At 34.0% G+C, this 23,004-nt stretch overlaps 1 protein-coding gene across 1 annotated transcript; it reads right to left on the minus strand.

The window, feature by feature from the left end:
• Nucleotides 1-1,880: 1,880 nt before the first annotated feature.
• Nucleotides 1,881-22,124, minus strand: LOC134530262 (uncharacterized). The gene is made up of 4 exons (XM_063364956.1): nt 21,791-22,124; nt 14,232-14,315; nt 11,740-11,936; nt 1,881-10,358 (listed from the first exon to the last, which is right to left on the minus strand). The coding sequence occupies exons 1-4, from the start codon at nt 21,896-21,898 to the stop codon at nt 8,303-8,305; spliced, it is 2,445 nt and encodes an 814-aa protein (XP_063221026.1). The 5' UTR covers nt 21,899-22,124; the 3' UTR covers nt 1,881-8,302.
• Nucleotides 22,125-23,004: the final 880 nt, after the last annotated feature.

The following is a 23,004-nucleotide window of genomic DNA, read 5'->3' on the forward strand; positions in this document are numbered from 1 at the left end:
TATTTTAAAATGCTATTATATTGGGACTTTTATAGTTAGAAAGATATTTTTTCCCTCTTTCGATGTTGGTATTTTTCCAGCTCGTAGAGGGCATGTTTCACTGCATGGTGTTGTAACATGTACGAGTGTTGATACTGGTAAAGTTATAGATGTAGACATTTTATCAAAGCACTGTACATGCAAGGATAAACTAAAAGGTCAGCATGAAGAAGCATGCACTGCAAACTACAAAGGCACTAGTGGTGGCATGGAGGTTTCTGGTGTTGTAAACATTTTCAATCGATCCATATCACAGTACAATGTACGATATACAAACTATTTAGGTGATGGTGATTGCAAGGGACACAAAGATGTTCTTCAGGCTGCCCCTTATGGCGATAAAACAGTATCAAAATTAGAATGCTTAGGGCATGTACAAAAGAGGATGGGTACTAGGTTGAAAAATTCGAAAATCAAATTGCAGGGAAAGAAACTAGAAGATGGCAAAGTTTTTGGTGGCCGAGGACGAGTTACTGATTCAGCCATAGCGGACATTCAAAAATATTATGGTTTGGCAATAAGAAGAAATTCAAATAATCTTCAAGGAATGAGTGTGTATGGGCAGAGTATTTCCATTTACTATCATCGGATGAAGACCCCCAGCATGGACTCTGTCCTAAGGGTTCAGAAAGTTGGTGTAAATATCAGCGTGCAAAGAGTAAAGGAGAATGTTATAAACATGCTGATCACTTTCACCTTCCTCGTGTCGTGGTTGAAGAAATGAAACCCATATTTAGAGACCTAAGTGAGCCCGAGTTGCTGAAGAAATGTTTACATGGAAGGACACAAAATTCAAATGAGAGTGTAAACAGTGTTATCTGGAACAGACTTCCCAAAACTACATTTGTTGGTTTCCGTACCTTGCATTTTGGAGTGTGGGATGCTGTTGCATCATTCAATGATGGAAATTTGGTGGTGTGTCATGTGTATGAAAGATTGGGTTTCCCTCCTGGCAAAAATTGTGTGGAAGCAATGAAGAGACTAGACAGCTACAGAATAGACGAAGCAAAGCGTGTGGTGAAAAATATTGAAATGAAAGCCAGGCAGAAGAGGAATGCAGCAAAACGGAAGTTGGAGGATCTGTATGAGCAGCAAGAAGACTCGGATGAGCCATCATATGGAGCTGGAATGTATTAGAATGTTAAGTGAGATTGTATTGTATACAGTATTTACTTTAAATGCATTTTTCTCAAAATAAAAATTTTCTCTGCAAACGCCCCTTTTTCTCAGGAACTATTCGAGATAGAATAATGAAACTTGGAACATAAATTGCTAGTATGATTATGCGACTTTTAACACAAGATTATTTTTCTAAATTAATTAGAAAAAAAGTTATTGCAAAAAATTTTGATAAAATTTTGTAAAAAAATTTTAAAATGCTAAATATCCCCCCCCCCCCCCCCCCCCCCAATTATACCACAACACAATACAATTTCCTTATGTCTATTCCATAAATAAGGCTTCATGAATATGTAAAAAAAATTCAACATGCTGTGACAAAAGGATCCTGAAAAAATGGAACATTAAGATGCTAATTTTAACACTGTCAAGATAGGGCATTCCCGGTCCCCTTAAGCCATGACAGCTTCACTAAGATGTTTGAAATATGTTTGTTACAATCTAATGCAACTTGTCACAGAAAAAATTAATTCTTTTTTTACGGTAAATCAAATTAAATTCTTGTTTTTCATATCAAGCCTTTACTTTTAACTTAAAATGTATTTATACTTTTTTTTTTCTGACTAGTTGAACTCTCATCATGTTTTATCTTGTAAACTTTAACGCAAACACGGGAACTACAATGATTATTTATGGTATTAAACATTCATAAATATTTTATACACTAGATCCCATCATCATCTATACACACTGTAATACTCGCAAAAATATGCAAAATCATTATAATTTTGCTGCATCTATCAATGTCATTTCTAGCTGTAAACAAAAGAATATAAAGTGCTGTGGCAACGCTTATTAGATGTTAAGCGAGCGTTTTTCTCTCGAAGCTCTTGCTGACTGTCACACCAGATGCATATGGAAAACGGTAGTGCTCAACCACTTGTAAAAGTTCTGTCAATCAAGATTTATGCAAGCTTATAAACTAAAAAAGTTACCTAAGCTGGATGGTTTTATAGGACCACTTTCATGATGCTACATTATCAACCAATTAAGTACTGTGCAATCATAAAATAAATTTAATAACTACTTAAAAAATTTTTTTTCTTTAACGCTTGGCTGCAATTCACTCTCAAAATATGCTTATCTTCCTATACCACCACTGGACTGTAATTAATATCTATTTTTAAGCAAACATTACACCAACAGTTAAACTACATGCTAAGTCTCATAAAAACTGAAAATTTGCAACAAAATGTTTATTCTAACAGATGGCACAATTGCCATAGTAACAGAGAAAAATAATTTCAACACAAGCTACTGTAAGGGAAAGAAAGATCTAAGCTTTGGTCTAAGTTACCACTTATTACCTTTTAGTGATTAGTTTGAACAATAGCATTTACAGTTGGAAGTTTCCTTCTAACACACAACAATTTAAGTTGAGCTATTTCCTATTGATATAATGTCCTTGTAATGGTACAGAAAAAAAACAGTAGTTTAAAATAATTGTATGTACCTACCACTGTAGTGATGGAAAGAAAATATAAGGAATTCGCACATGTATTTGTCAGTGCAGCAAAATTTATCAATTAGTTCACTGTATATATACTGTACCAACAAAACTTCCTCCTGGATTTAGTATTAAAAAGTAAATATAACATTAGATAACTTTAAAGCCAAATTTATTTTCAGTATATTTTAATTAATAAAAATTTGAAGATTCTCTTAAACCTAAACTATGTCCTTTATATTCATGGAGACAATCAAAATCAGTCAGCAATTGAGCCTTCTTTGAAATAAAAGCTGATACAGCAGTTTATGCAAATAGTAAACCAGACACACATTAAAAAATGTCGTGTGTCGCAGTCAGTCTTGAGCTGGCGCTTGCCGCAAGCACGCGAGAACTGTAACAGAGGCTGTGATCTGGTGTGGTCATCTCTCGCAGCAAGTGTGCGACACACAGGCTCGTCCCAAGGCACGGCCGAGAACCGGGTCGCTAGAAGACGCAAGCAGGTGGCGGGGAGCATCTGCTAAAATTCCATGCAGGTAGATCTTACATGGGGCCAGCAATGTCCCCTGGAGTACACTGTAAGTGTAGCATAAACCATTTTGGGAAATAAAGTGCCATTATTAAAACATGTGTGTGTCCTTTCTTAAGAGATCCCTGGTCCTTGGTCTAACATACAATTGAAAGTGTTATTTGTTTTTCGAACAAAACATTTTTACACGTGCGTCAAGCATTTTATAAATACAGTAAGTCAGCGCTGAATTCTGCATCTCACCCTCCACCGACGTCACGTCGCAAGATAACAGACAGCCACCTACATTAATCGAATGCTTTGTTTCCGTTATCGTTACTGCTGGCTTGCTTCCTCCGGCCATGCAAGCAGGGGCGGGGAAGTTGGAGAGGGAACAGTGAACACGGAAGGGGGCCGATGTAGAGACCATGCGTGTAGGTTTACTACTAAGGTGGGCATTTCCAAATTGCTTACATGTTAACAAATATTAATTTATTTCAAGGACCATGCAAACCAATGAGAAGGGAACGCAGATGAAGTATGGGATTAGAGTATATTAAAAGATTTATCTTAATGTGGTATTGTTATTAGTAGTTATACGGGACTGACTGCAAAAAAATTACACTTTTGAACTTTCATGTTTAATGTCATTTCAGATCACTTAAAATGGTAATCGGTTAATGAACACTTAAATTATGGATCTTCAAAATTCGAAGAACATTTACCAATACGCAAATTTTGATACCTAAAATATTGTTTTCCCAACTTTAAAAACCATTGTTCACCCCTGCTGCAGCAACAACGCAATACTGCATTAGCTATGACTTTTTCGGCTCATGTTAACAAATATAATAACACTAACATTCCCTGTTAAATTATATTTTCTGTTACATCTTTGACATTTTTATAGTTTGTCAGTATCATATATCCAAATAACTGAAAAATCACATTTAACAAATTTTTTTATAGAAACATGTTAACAATACAGAAAAACCTTTTTAGAAAATACCACTTCAAAAAATTTCCTGCATAATAAGTTTAAATTTCTAAGTACCGTGAGAATTTTCTTAAGAGGTTTTACAGTACCTATTCAAAGTATTCTAAAACTATACTAATTTAATTAATATGATAAATTAAGGGAGAACTACACTAAAAACAAACAAAAAATAATAACAGGAAGATCAGTGCAAACATTTAGTAGTTTCATTTCTTTCTTGTCAACAACATAAATTTGATACAAACTGCAAGTGTCTACTGAATTCATTACAGATCCATAACCATAATATCTTTTCAAAACATGCATTACACTATCAAAACACAAAAGTGTTTCAAATATAAAAAACACTTCATTAAAAAAAATTAGGCAATTAAAAGCAAATTGTAAATATTCCATGCTGGCAAAAATATATAAACGACGATTGTACTATTGTAAATAACTCTTCTTTGAAGATAATATATATAAAATTATATGTACAAATTTTTCATTTCAAATAGTGTACTTGGTTAAAGATCTTCACTATTTATTAGTACTGTAATTAATACTATATGATACATAACCTACAAAAGAAAGGTTTAAAGTCACACAATCTCACAGGAAGAACTTGGTGTGAGGCTGTTTTCATTTGCAGGCTTATTTGCAATCCATTTCCAGCCTTCAAAGTTGCTGTCACTAGTATGTGTTCACATGAATTGCTGGCATATTATGTACTAACAGGCATACACAACTCAACAACAATACTTTTATGGGTAAAAACATGTACAAAAGCATACATGATAGAAATAACATAATATAATGAAAATAAAAACATTTTAACTAGAAAAAAAGTTATAACATCAAAACAACACATTTCTCCACTAAGATGCAAAATGTTTTGTAAATAAAAAGGGTTAGCAGTAGGAAAAAAAAAAAACTTGCACCTCATGAGAGTGATGTAAACAAGTTGTGCATCTAAGTATGTAGTTGAGTAGTCCCTGGGAATGTTGTAATATGTACAACACTGGTGGTTTGATGTTACACAATAAAAGAAAAAGCTTTAAATATAATAATTTTTTGCATTGTTATCTAACAATGCTTCTCCCTACTTCCTGCTACACATTTCTGTCGCACTCACGAAATTGCTCCCACCGAATAACATATACTTAAGAGCTAAGATGTTACACATCCGAAACATGTTACTGCCTGAGAAAATTTCTAAAACTTAATACCTTGTACACTGCACACACAGATATGATGCGAGACTTTTCATTATGCTAAATAACACATTATATACACAACAAAAGTACAAATTTTTTCATATGGAATAAATAACACTGGGTAAACAATACAGTCCTTGGTGGTCGTATCTACAGTAAAGTTTATTTACATTAGAGAGCAGCGAACTCTAGTATTGTAACAGTGAGACGAGCCAGGCGCTAAGCACTTTTCAGTGGCTACAGTTGGTTCATGGTTAAACAATCACTTAAAATATCAATCATTAATCTCCTTTGTAACAGTACATAATTTAAACAGTGCCAAATATACACCCAGTCAGTTCAAGAAAATAGAAAAATATAATTCCTTGTTTTCACATCTGCTTTAAGGTTTGGTATCTTATTTATAAAAAATGGAGTTCTCAATGTCTTAAAAGTAATTAATTTCTACCTATGTAACTAGCTTACCACCCGTGGTTTCGCTCACACAAAATACTGTAAAATGGCAAAATAATTATGTGCAATAAAATAACCCAATAAAATGCCTGCACTACAAGTTTTTACTCATTACAAAACTATTAAGGGTTGGAAAATAAATACTGGTAATGTATATAAGCCTGTATATTTTTAACATATTATATAAATTTACTACCTCTCGTTTTAGTGAATTCTGAGATATATTTAGCCTTGATAAAATCACACTCGCTTCCTTCCCATGCCATGAAACGAAATTTAGAAAAATTGTAAAATACACATATACTTATTTTGAATATAAATTATTCCATCGGCCACATTTTAGTCTCATTTTAGCAGAAAAAATTTTAAAAAATTAAAAAATGACATCACATACTTTTATCTAGCTCGCCTTCCTGGGCACACAAGTGTGCAGAGCTTCAGTGAAAACAATGCGATTTGAAAACTGCTCAAAATTTCAGTCACATATGATCTCGCTTCACTACCACAGATACACCCCTGATGAGATGGGTCTCTAATACCCTTTCTATTAAGTTTATTATCTCCTTTTATAGTGGATTCCGTTTTACCCCCCCAATAGGAATGGAATTTCAGAAAAGGTACAAAATAAGTTAGAGGGTTTTGTTTGTTTAATAATCATGCTCAATATCTTCACTTTTGCTTCATTGACTGGAGATTATGTTCTTTTGCATAAAACCTTATTTACCGATTTTTTTCCCCTTAGGGAACAAAAAAAATCATCAATAACTGTCCTTTTATTCTTTTTGTTCATTAGTTTTTGAGTGATACTGGAAGAAACAGACCAAAATTTTAAAAAACTATAAATGTACTTGAGTTTCAAATAATATTATTAGTTTCTTATAGGCTTTTTATAAAGCCATGCAATGTACAGACATTTTACCCTCAACGATTATAAATAATACATCATTTTCACATGCCATAAACCAGTCAATTAACACGTGGCAAAAAGATACACAAAAAAAGAAAGAAAAATATTACAGGGCTAACTTGTGTTTAGTTAACCATGAACCATTAACAGTTGCCATCACAAAATATAAATATGTACTGACTAATAAGACACGTTGTACACACTACAGCAGCAAAGAAAACCAAGAATACCAAAAATTATGTATAAGGCTCTTACCAACTAATTTCCTGTCAGGCAATTGGTCAGTGTGATGTTCTGTTACATTAAATGGAATCACATTCAAAGCAATTTGACAGTTTACAGATTGATATATTAAAAATAGAAACAAAGAAATTTAATTTCAACAAGGTTTGAAAAATTTACTTACAGAATAAACATATTCTTTCGAATTTGGATCAAAACTTATCATTAAAAAGATTTCAATTATGATCATTATGATGTTTATGTGAACAGAGATAACATTATAGCTCTTATGTACTTTTCAGGAAGGCAGGAATTTACACTTAGTTCATAAAAAAAATACAATGAAAGTTTGTATAATTGATTACTTTGAAATATCAAATGCATAAGTGACTGATATTGAATACTGGTCCATATAATTCAACACCTTTATTTACTGTGAATATTAGTAATAAAATTTGTGTTTATAAATTTTTTCAAGTGTATTTAAATGAGGTTAGGTTCCCTATGTACAATTTATTTTTATTATAAAATTTTACATAATTATTTAATAAATAATTATAAATTAATAAAATAGAATATAAATTCATTAACTAAAATTTATTAATTTATTTATTAATTTATTTATTAATGGTATACATGTGTTAATTTTTATTAATTTGATTGAATTTATTCTTTACCACCCGTCTTTAAATATTACTCAAATCATGAGCGTATATCAAAGTTAGGGGGGAGGGGGGAAAATAACAGAAGTTTTGAACAGAATCCTGGGTATGTGATTCTATACCACAACAGAACCAGGTGAATTTTCAATTAAATAGCTTGGAAATTAAGTTAAATAACATAATTTCATTATGTTCTTTGTTACTATAAAAGGAAAGAAAGCATTTGAAGGATAAAAGAAATATTCATAATCCTCTATGTGTGTATGCAATAAATTTACAAGATCTCTACTTAATTTACTTTTGATTCAACAGCATTAAGCAAACTCACAGAAAAGTAATTATGTATTTACAAAATATAGACTTCCTAGGAGAACATATCTTAGTCACTGTCAAACAGAATTTTCACACACAAGTAAAAATTACTTTAGTTCAGAAAAACTTATGCATTTTAGTACTGACATTCTGTAATGTTGACACTTCAGGTTTTACTAAATACCATGAAAGAACTTACATAAAAAAAACTTCAGTGGAACCAAACCTTAATCTCTATACTTCATGCTTTTAAATGCTGGAAATGGATGGCAATAAATTAAAAAATTTGTTAACAATAACAATTGCACACAGCTTTCATTATCGTTTACGCTTAGATTAGTCTCACTTTGGACATACACAAATGTTCTTACCACAAGTACTCAAATACCGCTTAGAGGGTCTGAGTTAACAATACCCGTAGTTTCTAGATTAGAGTCTGATGAATCAGAGGTAGTAATTTCTTCATGTAAGCTTGGCGAGACAATCAGAAGCGAATTGTTGCCCGAATTCAAAGAAACTCGTTGACACGTCTCATTATCATCCGGTAATTCACCACTGCCTTCCACTTCACTGACAGAGAGATTCACGATGTTAACTGGATTTTCGCTCACTTCGGGATCAGGTGCACCAGAGCTACTTTTTCCCTGCGACTGGACCTGGACAGCATCTTGCGAGTCGGAATCGCTTTGCTCAGAACCCACAAACAAGCGGGACCCCGTTCGGCGCAAGCAGAAGTCATAGAATCTTCCGATAAAGTCAGGGGATTTCACTTTACCAGGAGGTGACGACCCATCTCGACTGCTTACATCGCCGGACACAGAGTCTAAATTCTGATCGACACCACTTTCCTCGGACATTTCCGGAGTGCAGACCGAGGAAGAAAATCCTTTGCTACTGGCACTTGTGTCTGAATGACATCGGGTGGCAAATGGAGAAGTCGAATGGACCTCGCCGCCGTCCGGAAGTTCTTCGTGACCTCCGCCGACTGCAGATTTCCGACCGCTGGGACCAGTCAGGACAGATGAGGGCAGTCCTGTGCTGGCAGTCGTCTCCTGGCTTGGTGACACCCGATTCTCATCAACAGAAGGAAGTGGCCTCAGACCGCCAGGATGATCTTTCGCCACATCTGAAGCTGCATCTACACAGTGAGAAACTGCAGGCTGCACCATCACTTGGGATGGGAAAATATTCAAAGAGAAGATGTGACCCTGCTTGTACTGGTTCAACTCCCTGACGACCCTGGCCAGCTCCATTCTGACACCTCTTAACTCGCTCTGCAGATCCCGGATGGTTGCCTCGAGCTCAGAGCGCTGCTGCTGCCGACGACTGCGACACGTCTGTGCGTACCCACGATTCTTCAACATGCGCCGCCTCTGCTTGAGACGTAGCACCATATCACGAGGAAACTGGCGCAGTTTCCGATTGAGGTCGCGCATCGACAATGACAGCAGAACCTCGTCTGTGAATGCCAGCTCCACATCTGTGGGGTCCATGTCATCTGGCACATCGAAGACGGGTATCTGCTGCTGTGGCTCGTGCTGTTGCTGTTGCTGTTGCTGTTGCTGCTCTTGCAGCTGTGGCTGGATGTTTCTCTGCTCGTTGAAGAGTGAAAGCAGGGCGCGGCTGCTGGATATGAGCGAGTGAAGGCCAGTGTCGTCGATGTAGACGTTTAACTTGTTGGGCGTCGGAGCACAATCCGAGTCTTCCGTCTCGCCGACCTCACACGGCCGCTTGCGAGCGACACCGGTGCCGAGAGTCAGATCCAGCGGCTGCTGTTCGTCTTTTTGGCTGTGCTTGCTGTGGTTGACAATGACGTGTGGGTCTCCACGGTACGGCTTCTCGGGTGGGTTGGCCAAGCGCCTGTCACTCGGGCTTTCCAGAGGTTTGGCCACATTCTTCTCAGGCGAGCACTCCAACAAGTTGGCTAAGCGTTGTTCGGCATTGCTCTCCTGTGGGTTGGCCGCGTTCTTTTCAAGATAGCTGACCGGAGGGTCTGCCAAGCTCTTTTCAGGACGGTCGCCCAAAAGACTGGCCAAGCGCATTTCAGGACGGCTGCCCAAAAGACTGGCCAAGCATAAGTCAGGTGGTTTCTCCACTGGATTAGGCAAGCGCTTTTCAGGGAGGCTGTCCAGCAAAGTTGTCAACCGCAAATCAGGCGGATTTGCCACTAGATTAGGTGAGCTCTTTTCAGGACGACTCTTCAGCAGGTTGGCCAACAGAAAGTCAGGAGGTTTCTCTGGTGGGTTGGCTGGGTGCCTATCAGGTGGGCTCTCGGGTGGAGTGCCAGGTTGGAGGACACCCGCATTGAGCAGGCTGACAAGGAGACTGTGGCTGTTCTTCTTTGCCTTCTTCAGCATTTCTGAGTGTGTCTCCTCATCTAGTGTAAACTCCTCTCTTGGCGGCGTAAGTAAGTGCTGCACCAACATGTTGCTTCGCCTAAAACATCCAAACAACAGTGTTTAAAATTAAAATACTTGGAATAACAAATCTTGTAGATTTTCACACATGCGTAAGACAAATTTAATTACATTCTTATTATATTGTTAAAGAAGATGTGTATGAAAAGTGCTCTTTTTTTTTTAAGTTTAAAATATATCTCTGCAATAAAGAGAGCAAAGTTCTGTTTATATAAGATGCATTGTAGATGTAGAGGATGGTTATGAGTGAATTATGAACAAATGCCCTTAGACTTTTGAGGTATACCAGTTATGTTCATTTAACTTCAAAACTGAAAAAACTTCACAGAGAGTATTTAACAAAAACTTATCAGTAAATTTTCAATAATCCCTAAAAGGTGTTTTAGGATACACTTTAAAAATGATATATTGCGAATTTGAGTCAAATAGGGTTAGAAAGGTGAGGAGGAATGCACAAAAGCCAAATTAATTACATAACATTCAACTGTACATTATAACACTAATCACAACACAACTAGATATTAAAATTTTGATAACACTCCACCCTATTTTGTACACCATATTTTAGAGTGTATAAAAAATTGCAGTCAGTGCTCTAAGGTAAATGTTCAATCAACAAAAAAAAACCAGGAGAAAGCTACCCAACTAGCCTGCTGATTTTCTGCAACACTCAAGATGAATTAACTGACAAATTTGTTTCTTATTTCCAAGTTACCTTTTATTTACCACTTACCGACTACTGTTGTGCAAAGACAAATGAAACAACTAATTTTAAATTCACGGATATTGTTTAAGTACAACAGAACCCTTTGTTTTACTCCTTCCTGAATTTCACAATACTTTTCCCTGATTCCATGCAACTCTTGTATTGTACAATTTAACCCCAATCTTAAATATGCCTGAGTTTCATTATGCTTTTTTCTTACAAAGTTGAAAAATTAAGTTTCACATTATTCAAAGATGTGCATGTAAAAAAAAATTAAGGCTTTACATTGCACAGTTACACTGCAGGAGACAATGGAGATCACACATAGCACTACCCAGTTTTGCTCCTACTCTATTCCCATTAGAAAAGAGGTTTACTGTACAATTAAAGAATTTAACTTAGCAAAAACTATTGTGTTCTGATGACAGTTTAGTAAATGAATCATGCCAGCATAAAATAGTTTCAAACATTTCCAGATTGACTCAGGCATTATGTAGCATTATAAATAGTTAGGTAAAGTTATTTTAATCTTGTTTAAACTTTTATTTAAGTAAGCCATTTTATTTAATTATACATTTTATTTTAAACATTCAAGTTTTAGATTTGCTGTTACATTTTTCTTAATTGTTGTACACCAAAACATTAAAAAATAATTGTTGTGGGAGCTAACCATGTAAAACTACACCACACTTACGTATCAGAATCTTGTGGGCATAACTCCTCAGATGTATCTATGAAAACTTCATCCTTGATGGAAATGCTATCGTACATGCTGCTGCATGATGACACCATGTCATCCGCAGAAGCAGCCACATTCTCAGACTCATCGCACAAGGCATCTTCTTGATCCTCTTCGGTATCTAGCTCTTCTTCAATATCTTCTGGCTCTTGCTAAAACAAAAAATAAAGGTCTTTAATTCAAAAGACAAACATAAACTTACAGGGAAATTAATTCCACAATTGAATGCCCAATCCTTCAAAATAATACAATATTTATAACTGCCATGATGTGGTTTTTTGTTTGTAATATTTTGGCAAACATTTTTTTAAAAATTGAATTTGATGTAAATCAAGAAATACAGTTAGGAGCAATTCCTTCGTGGGTCACTCAAACAAGAATAATGTAGACATACTAAATTCACTCAACATTTTTTTCTTTCTCTATTTCATTTATAAGTTTCCTTGTGGGATATAGCTTCAGTAAATGTTTTTTTTTTTCTCCTGAAATCACTGTCAATTCAGTTCAAATAACCATTTGCATAAACTAAAGATAACAAAACAATAAATAATATCCCTTGTAATTATAAAATGATGAGCCAATTTTACTGAGACACTGAACATCAACATGCTTTCCATTAAGATAACTGATACAGTTTGGTATATTCCAAAGTTCAAAATACCTATCAGAAATACTTTTCCACGTATCTTCTATTGGCTCTAGCATAAATTCAAGCTGAATAACAGACCATTACAGCACAAACATACACACACAATAATTATAATACATCCTACTTTTGTTTCACATTTTTTAAATTGAAAAATCCAATTCCTAAAGCTGTTGCCAGTTGCAATATAAAAATTTTAATACGGAATTTGTGTTTTTATTTTGAGTTCATGTGAAGACAAGTGAGAAACTATAAAAGTTGTGAAGCAAGAAACTGGCCCACTTTAGTGATTCTGAAAGTAACAATTTTTTTCATGTTGGCTTGCCTTATTTCCAAAAATTCAATAGGCAGGTTTATTCAAAATAGGCAAGTAACTTTTACTTTGATGTAAATATATGACATAATAGTTAAAATTTTCACATAGTAGGTATATTATAGATTGTATAGCGAAAAAAATACTTATTGCTAAATTAAACTCATGTAATGCAAAAAAATATAACAATGATATTTAATATGATGTGATAAGTAACTTCTCATCAGCAGCAATTGCATTTCTGTAGTTGGTGTCTTGTTTCCTCAATAGCGAAAAACATTTTGATGAAGTTCGTGATATGTCTTCAGATTTATTCGATTGAAATGATGAAAAATAATTGGATCTTTCAATAAATCACGAGCTAGGATGCATGCCCCAAGTTGCGACAATAATAAGTTGAATTTGTACACCCATTTTCTTATTTTTCATGTTATTTAAATCACACCAGATATATATTAAAATATCATCCCTAAAGAAGTCTTCTCATCAACTGATGAAACTACACCTGTCACAGACACTGAGTTTCACCGGTGTGCGGAGACTTGTCTGAATCGTGACTTCAGACAATTTCGTTCATATCTTGCCTTTGACTTATACATTTGGTGTGCGGCAAGCAGCAGAGGCAGTGGGTGGCGATATCTGTCTCATTGCAATACGCTTTAGAATCTCCTGAAAGTTTCCCTTACATTACCTATTTCATGGCAGCAGCCCAGTGGTTCAGTGAGATATGAACCTAAAGCAGAACTATTAACAGTAAACATTATGCAGCAAAAAAAAAAAAAAAAATCTAGTTTTAACGTGACTAGTGACTGGTAATGACTAACTAGTAATTTCTGAAATGTTCAAGATACTAATTATGAACGGTAATAACTACATTTTAAATAATACCTTCAGCTACCCGAGTAGAAGCAATGCCATCTTTTCATTAATTATATTTATAGGAAAATATTTCAACAAAAATTTAATTGACAATAAAAAATTTAAAATATCCAAATTTAATTAAATTTTTAGAAGTGGTGAATGCCTTACCAACCTTTCTGAAGATAAAGGAACTAGTTAATATTTTTTAAAATTTTAAGTATTAAAAACTTTTATATTAAAAATTAACTGCAGCTGTTAAATAATCACATATTTTCTCCCAGTGGTTGTACACTATAGCTTTTAATAAGTATCAAGCTCTCACTTGGTAAAAAAAATTGCAAAGATATTTTATACACCCTCCCATGCCATAAATTTGGATCAGTAACAGGAAAATGAGAAGATAACAAAAAATGGAAAAATCTAGGATTTTGAGGTCTAATCCCCCTTAATGAAATATGATAATTTGTTTTATAGAATAATAATAATAGTTAGCTAAATGTTGTATTTATGCTATGTATAGTTTTTGCCACTTCAGGATGGTGTATAAGCAGTATTATTCACCATTGCTGCTGTTTATTTGTGGTAAAATAACGTAAGGCCAGAAACAGAGCAAATACAGTTACTAACCTTGATTTCCTTCTTGACCAATGGAACAAGTTGATCCACGACTTTTTCATCAACAAACGTTAAATTCATTCGTCCATTTTCCTCCTGAAAGAAATGCACATATGAAAAAATATAGTATCATAAAAGATCAATCACACAGTTCAAATTGTATAAAAAGAATTCATCCTGGGAACCAAAGTAAATGTTAAGCCTTAAAAAGATTTTAAAAACTAGTAATTTATGATATATAAATATAATTTTGTGTCAATAAATGTGCCCTTCTGACAAGGATATCAAATACGTATTTCTTCCTACTATCTAACGGCATATTCTCTATGTAATTACAGTGAGGGTTACTATTCTGCTACTTACTGCAGTATTTCTGAAAATTAGCAAGCTTCTAAGCAGTTTATTGTAAATGACATTCAATTAGCCAGCGCAGCAACGGCATATGGACGTCTGTACATTCTACAGCAATCCTATTATGGCGAAGACGTTTTTTACAACCTAAAGTGGAGGGAAGGGTTTATTTTTGTCTGGAACCTGCGGAGATGCAAAATCCAGTGGTTGCGTACACTGAAATGTTTCTCCGAGATTCTACTATGACTGCTCAGGACAAATTTTCTCACGTGAGGGGAGGGAATGGAGTTGACTCATATAGGGGACTTTAAGCAGTGAGAGTTACAACACAGGAATATTTCAAAAGTCATGTGCAAAAAACTCAAGACCAGTGAAAATTCTTTAAACGACCTTAATATAAACCAAATACTCTTTTGGGTACCAAAAAACCTTTGTTTTAGATTATATTTACATAGCACACAAATACTGTTCTTATTAAAATAACATTGTTTTTTGGCTAATTTACCATAGTGCATTTACAATGAGCGCACAATTGAATAATTTTACTTTTAATGAAAAAAACACCAGTTTCAGGAGCAATTCGAAAGAACCCAATGACTAAATTACTTTAAAAAGGTGAATGATTTATAAGAATTAGGGCACAATCACTTAGTTTACATTCATAGAGAACCTGACAAAAAAACATATTACAAGAGAGTACAGCTCTGCATGTGAAAAACTGACATACGGTACACATATTCTCTGGAAAAAAGATTTTAATTTCAAGGAAAACAGTTAGAGGAAAACTATTTAACAACCACTGAAAAAGTTTATACTATTTCCTCAGTCGTAACACTTTTTTGCTGGTGTTTTAATGATAAGACCAAAATCTGTGAAACTGTGGATGTTAAGGGTACTGTGTTGCTTATAATTACAGGGTTGCCATCCAGCTGGACCTCCAAAAATAGGGTGTTTTAGGGACTGACAGAATAAGGAAAGGGACCTTTTAGGGTCTTTTTAGGGACTGAAATTTTGCGGAAACCTTAATGTTTCTAGAATTTTTCATGCAATTTTATGGTCGAGTACAACAAATAACACAGTATTAACTCAGCATACCAAGTAATCCAGTATATAAAACTTGAGTCCCTGTTCTGCTACAACCAAAACCACAATAGATAATGTGTTCAATACCGTTGTTAAAAGAATGGTCACCCTTCTCCCCAATGAGCAAAAATACTATATGTGTATGTCATTCCATAATATTATACTTTATAGTTGAATTTACCTTGAAGTTTTGCGGTAAGAAATGTCAATTTCTTATTTTTCTTTTAAAGTCTTGCAATCTTCAGTGTTAGAAAATATTTAAGAAACATTTTGTCAAAAAATACTAACAAGTAATGCAAATAAATGCTGTTTTTGATTATAAATTAATTTAGGGAAAAAAACATTATATATTTTGCTCATATCCCTTTCCACCATATCTTTTATTCTCGACTTTCATGACCCCTTCAATCATTGCCTGTTTGCTTTTTCTTTTAAAGCAGCAATATCATTTGACTTAAGTGCCTCTTTAAGTCTTTTATTAGCTTCTGAAAATAACCTTTCAGCAGTTTTCATTTTTTTCTCTTTTTTATTTCTCAAATCTTTCAACTTCTCTTCAGCTTGGAAAATAGACATCTTTTTTTTCTCCAACATTATAGTATGCTGTTTTTCTTCAACCTTTTTCCTCTGTTCTTCCAGTTTTTTTGCTTCCAATCCTTTTTTGCTTTCTGCTCCTCTAAATAAGCACAACATTTCTGTTGAGCACACCTTGCAAGATTCAGGAGCTCTCTTGTCACAGGTACCAAATGTGGCTTGTTGTCATATATTTTTAAGGCTGACTTTACAATTAACACAGCATTGAGAGTGCGTTTTGACAACAAAGACCTGTCTTCTGTTAAAATTCTCACTGAAGTTGAAAACCCTCTCTCTACATCTGAATTTCCATGTGATACTGCCAATGCAGCTCGACTACAGTTGAAACTGTTGGATACTTTGGAGACCCTAAAGCATTTTTTAATGTCATGAAATGATACCAGTATTTGTCAATTCTTACTTCACACTTGTCAATTATGTCTTGATCTGGTTCTGACTGCAATAACTTCCACTCATCAAAAAGCAGGTTTTTATTTATGTTCAATGGAAGAGTTTTGCTGATGGTAACAATATCAAGTGAACTCTGGTCTAACACTCTCTTGTTAGGCTGAAGACACTGAAAACATTTCAGTATTGGTTTAAGTAATGACGACTTTGTCATTATATGTTCTGCAACTAGATTATAAGCTATATAGAAGGTACCTGAAATAAAATGCTACAAACAACTTGTGTTATACCAAGTTGGAGCATGTGTGCCCCTCAGTTAATCTTCATTGGGGCTTAAGAATGTTATCTCCCCCATAAAATTTTAATTTGTTCACACAATATTTTTTAATAAAAACATTGAAAGAATAATAAAACAATATCAATACTGTAAAACTTACATGTAGTAAGGTGCAGGAAAATTTAGCTCGACAGATGCAAAACTTTATGGATGTGTGGAAGCGTGTTGATGGCCACTGTTCATGACACATTCATAAAAAATTAAATAAATATGCTAATTTTCCAATGAATCCATTTCAAAATTTAAAAAAAGGGACTTTAGGAACCTATCAAAAAATAGGGACTTTTAAGGGACCTACGGAAAAATAGGGACTTTTAGGGACCAGTGGCAACCCTGTAATTATTAATTACCTTACTAGTAATTTTAAAGCTAATTTAATAGTAGTAGGTATATCCAGATAATGCCCATTTTAATCAACTAATACAGTAATTTTAAGGAGTTACAGGACCCAAGATTTACTTCACCTATTACACTGACAATCTTGATCTTTGTAAGTACTAAGGCAAAGAACATTCACTTCACATAGTGCATTACTGTCACCCTTAGACATTAGACATGTTGGTAACGGATGTGACACATTTCATTTGGTAACGAATATGAAAAGTGTTAATAGGCCCAAACTTGCCCAGTTAAAAAATAAAAAATTCTTGAAACAGTTATTACAATAATTGGTACCTTACTATAGGTGTTTATAAGTTATTTCTAGCCCCTTTGTTTTTGTTCAAGTAGCATTTCTTTGAAAATATATGAATTTTAATATTGAAAATTACAAATTTTATTTCTAACGAGGGCTTGCATAAGGATCTTAAGTTTTCAGGAACCTGAGTGTGTCATTGTTTTACTTATCATCTTGAATTGTAGTGTGACATTGGGTCAAAACTATCTAGTTCCAAAAATAACATACTTTTCAGCTTCATGTTACACAATCACAGGATAGTGTTGTAGCCATGGCAATACTTTTCTCAGCAGAATTTTTCAAGAGAGACTACTCAATTCTTATATTTACCCAGCATCATTCCATAAGTAATACAATTACTTATTTCTATAAAACAACAAACATGAAATAGTAGCATTAAAAATCCCTTACAATTACAATACAGTCCTTATTTAAAAAAATTCCATTATTACAACATATAAATTGACTAAAATTCTCAAAAAAAAAATTTTTTTACCCACACGGGTAAACAACGAATGTCGGCGATTGCCTAAATACATACGTATTGTAATGTAAGCTGCAAAGTGTTATTTTTTCACAAACCAGTAGGAATTAAATTTACTTTTCAGGGTTAATTCAGGAACATCTCTAGTAGGAAAATATATACTCCTATTTATCGCGGGTAAACAATGAATAGCGGCGGCAGCGTAAAAGCACAGGTATTGAATGTAAGTTATAAAATTTTCATTTTTTTCACAAACTAATAGGAATTTTGAAACCATCCCTTCGGAGTAAATTTAGGGACGTGTGTAGTGCACGAAAACCATTTTTTTTTCTGAATTTTTTCTTTCCGTTCCGAAATGCCACGACGTCCGATAACTACCCAAATAAAAGTAATTGTTACATTAACTTGCACCAAGTCAGATGAATTTTAAGTAGTTTCTGCAAGTCTAGCGAATTTAATAGTGATGTGTGCATCACGTCCGTTATCAACTAAATTAACACATTTCTTATATATATTGATATATGAATAGTTTTTTCGGTAAATATGTATTGTACGGATTAGCGCCAAAAAAAATTGTACAAATATGAAATAACTTTCATTATATGCTCTTTTACGTCCTCTTTTCAAAACCGCCTGCGGAGATTAAAAATTCCAATTACTTTTGGAGATATCGCCGTTCTTATTTTGCAATACAAGCCCTATGTAATCATTCAACAGACGCCATTTTATATTTTTCCGTGTGCGCGTGAATGCCTATATAACAGAAATTTTCCATTATGTAAGGTTAGTTACATGATAAATACTTCAAAATAAACGGAAATTAAAAATAATATCAATTAATTTTACTTGTATAGTTTTAAGTATTTATAATGTAACTGACCTGACATAACAAAACGGGACAAGGTGGATTAGGTCAGGTCAGCTACAGTATAAATACTTTGAAACTGAACGGACATTAAAAATAATAAAAATTAATTTTAATGGTTGTTTAGTTTTAAAGTATTTATAATGTAGCTGACCTGACCTAACAAACCGGGAAAAAGGATGAACAGTAGGAACTCACGTAATTTTCTTTTTACGTGATGTAGTCGTTCAACTACGTCGCGGAAAAAAAAAAACATAATAATACTTGTAAACAAGCAACAATGGAAAACGCGGGAAGCCTACGATTCACTCATCTTTCTGGACATACCCGAATACTCACGTTGGCAAGCCTTCTTTCAACAGACGAGAGGCAAACGCCCGATCGTACATCTTCGGTTTTTTTTTTTTTGTTTATTGTAAATAAATATGCAACTCATGAAAACTAATGGTCAATTAGGATATGTTAGCTACATTATAAATACTTCAAAACATTGTGGATGGTTGATTTGGTTAGGATAGCTACATTAAAAATACTGTGAAATCATGTAAACAGTTTCCTAGTGCTGGATATCTACATATTAAAATGTTATTTGCTAAGCAACCATAAAATGATTTTACAGTTTTTTTAATGTAGCTATACTTACTTACCTAATATAAACAACCATCTACAATGTTTTAAAGTATTTTTAATTACTTCTTGCTAATTTTAAGAAAAAAAAAAGGCTTGCCAACGTGAGTATTCGGGTATGTCCAGAAGGATGTGTGAATCGTAGGCTTCCCGCTAAGGGCGCGTCAGTGCACAACATGAAAATTAAAAAATTCCATATCTCCTGAAGTATTTGAAATTTCTGATCTCCGCCGGGTTTAATGAAAAGAGGAAGTTAAAGAGCACAAAATAAAGGTATTTTCGGATTTTTAAAATTTTTTTTAAAAAAAATCACCAAAAAATGAATATTAAAAAATTCAATATCTCCAAAAGTAATTGGAATTTTTTATCTCCGCAGGCGGTTCTGAAAAGAGGACGTAAGATAGCATATAATGAAAGTTATTTCATATTTGTACGATTTTTTTTGCGCTAATCCGTACAATACATATTTACCGTTTTTTCAAGTTACAAAAGAGATATAAAGTACTAAGTTTATATGGTCTTCAAATTTAAAATTCAATAACATATTATATTATTAGGTAAATATTTACTTGGGCGGTATTTCCGAAAAAAAATGTTAAAAATCCGAAAATACCTTAATTTTATGCTCTTCAACTTCCTCTTTTCATTAAAAGTGGCGGAGGTAAGAAATTCCAAATACTTTAGGAGATATCGAATTTTTTAATTTTGCAATACAAGACCTGTGGAACCATTCGAGCGGCGCCATTTTTGTTATTTTGCCGTGTTCGTGAATACGTGAATCGTCAATGCGTTATTAATAAAATGGTTGATTAGGTCAGGTCAGTTACATTATTAATACTTTCAAACTAAGCCGACATTAAAAATTATTTTGTGAATTAATTTTAATGGCTGTTTAGTTTTAAAATATTTATAATGTAACTGACCTGACCAAACAAATCCGGACAGACGGTGAACAGTAAACTAAAATGGTCGATTAGGTCACATTAATTAATTCACATTATTTTTAATATAACCTTAGTTTGAAAGTATTTATAATGTAACTGACCTTACCTAACAAACCCGTAACAAAGGATGTACAGTAACAACTCACGTAAATTTTTTTGTTACTTATTACTTGCGCAACAATATCAAAATAACAAATAAGACTTTAAAATTAGAAACGTTAAAAACTCACCTAAGTTGGAGGCGGTAATTAAACACCGTTTTAAACAATAATTGAACTAAATAATCACGTATTAGTTCATTTGAATTCTGGCCTATCACGAACAATCACGTGACATCATTATCCAATAAAAAAATTGATACTCGTACGTAAACAAGAAACAATGGTGCACGCACGCCACAGGAATGCGCTGGTTTTGTGCTGAAATTTAAAAATTCGATATCTCCTAAAGTATTTGGAATTTCTAATCTCCGCCGCTATTAATGAAAAGAGGAATTTGAAGAGCATATAATAAAGGTATTTTCGGATTTTGAACATTTTTTTTCGCAAATACCGCTCAACTACATATGAAGAAATTTAAAAATTCGATATCTCCTAAAGTATTTGGAATTTCTAATCTCCGCCGATTTTAATGAAAAGAGGAAGTTGAAGAGCATAAAATAAAGGTATTTTTGGATTTTTAACATTTTTTTTCGGAAATACCGCCCAAGTAAATATTTACCTATTATTACTTTAGAATAGCTGAATTTTTTTTTTAATTCTTAAAATATTTTTTAATCATTCTTAAACTGCATTGTGATCTAGGTAGGTATATAACATTTCATCGTTCCTTCAGATAATCACGAAGTAAACATAAAATATTTTTTAGTATATTTATCCCACTTACAATAAGCCACTACTTTCAGGATTTACCTCTGCTAATGCCGAATTGCACTAATAGTTGCCACAGATTTAAAAGATACTCAGCGTTATTACGTAAAGTTTTCGTTTTAATGATTATGCAATTCCGCATGGGCCGTGTCAATGCACTTCGCAACACCATTGTGAAATTCTTAGCAAGTTTCGGCTAGCCATTCTAACACTGATTTCATGAACAAGAAATACAAAAGCCTGAGTAAAAGTAATTAAAATAAACAGGAAAAATCGTGCAACGAATATTTCTTAGTTTGATATATACAGAATTAGACATTGTCTTTGTCAACTTGGGCAAAGTATTGCAATGTTTACCTTAATTGTCAGTAAGCGGAATGAGTTTCCTCCTTCAGATGTTACTTTCAAGCATTTCTGAAGTTCTGCTGTTTTGCTTGCCATTTCGCTTCTATCTATGACGTACATTAATTAAATGATTCAAATTCATATCTTTAAAATTTATTTACAAACTACATCACGGAATTATTTCTTCATACATACATTCCTGTACGATTTACATAGAACCAGAGAGCATCATAGAACCACGCCTTAAGGCCTTCGGCAATCCAGTAAGGCATTTTATAATGAAATATAAATATTATCTAAATAGCGTTTATGTTTTTATTTATCGACACGATCATGACTATAAATCAGGAGGTGGCCACATCTGCACGAGTACATAGTAAGTATGCGAAACCGTATTTTTTCCTTCGGCTAATTTTTGCGCCGCATTTGTTAAAAAAAAAACTCGAAAACATTGGCCGCTATGTAATATTTACATTGTGAAAAAAGTTAAAAATACTTTTATTTTTTAAAAAGTGCCTGCTTTTAATGACAGCTATTTTAATTTGTACTTACTAACCATAATTGACATTATTAAGCACCATTTCGCAATGTTTTTGGTGAAACAATATGGCGATGGCAAAAATAAAAAAGGACTTCAACTACATCACAGCAACCATTAACCTAAAGTCATTTGTTCTAATATCGTTTTGTCCCAATTTCTTTTGTCGAGATGTCTTTTGACCTAGTTTTAGGACAAAAATTTTAGAAACCATAACTTTATTATACCACATCCATAGAAATAATGCCTTTGTTATGTCTCTTCATTCCCTGTCAGTTCCGAATCCATTTCATTTTCAATACTTTGTGTGTCATTTGACGTCGACCCAAGTGTCGACCCAGCTCTCACAGCCCGTTATGCCACGCCAAAGGCTTCTCCTGCCCTGTGTTGTGTGCGCACCGAATAGTGCAGTTGGGCTAGTAAAAGGGGGGGGGGGGGGGGGCGAAAGAGATTCGCTCGCCAGGAGAATCAACGATAAAAGACGAACATCCTTGAAAGAATGGACGCTGTATTTAGAGCAGGACAAATCTTGTAAATATTTTACTAACATTATTTTATTGTAATTATTTAATTTCATCGTTTGAAGTGTTTATGTTTTGTTTTTATATTTGTTCACTGGGCGAATACGTCACACCCGTCTGCGACACGTCAGCGGCGGCGCGGAATGCGGGGAAGGGGAAGGGATGTC

Source organism: Bacillus rossius, chromosome 3 (genome assembly GCF_032445375.1).
Source record: "Bacillus rossius redtenbacheri isolate Brsri chromosome 3, Brsri_v3, whole genome shotgun sequence".
Lineage (NCBI taxonomy): Eukaryota > Metazoa > Arthropoda > Insecta > Phasmatodea > Bacillidae > Bacillus > Bacillus rossius.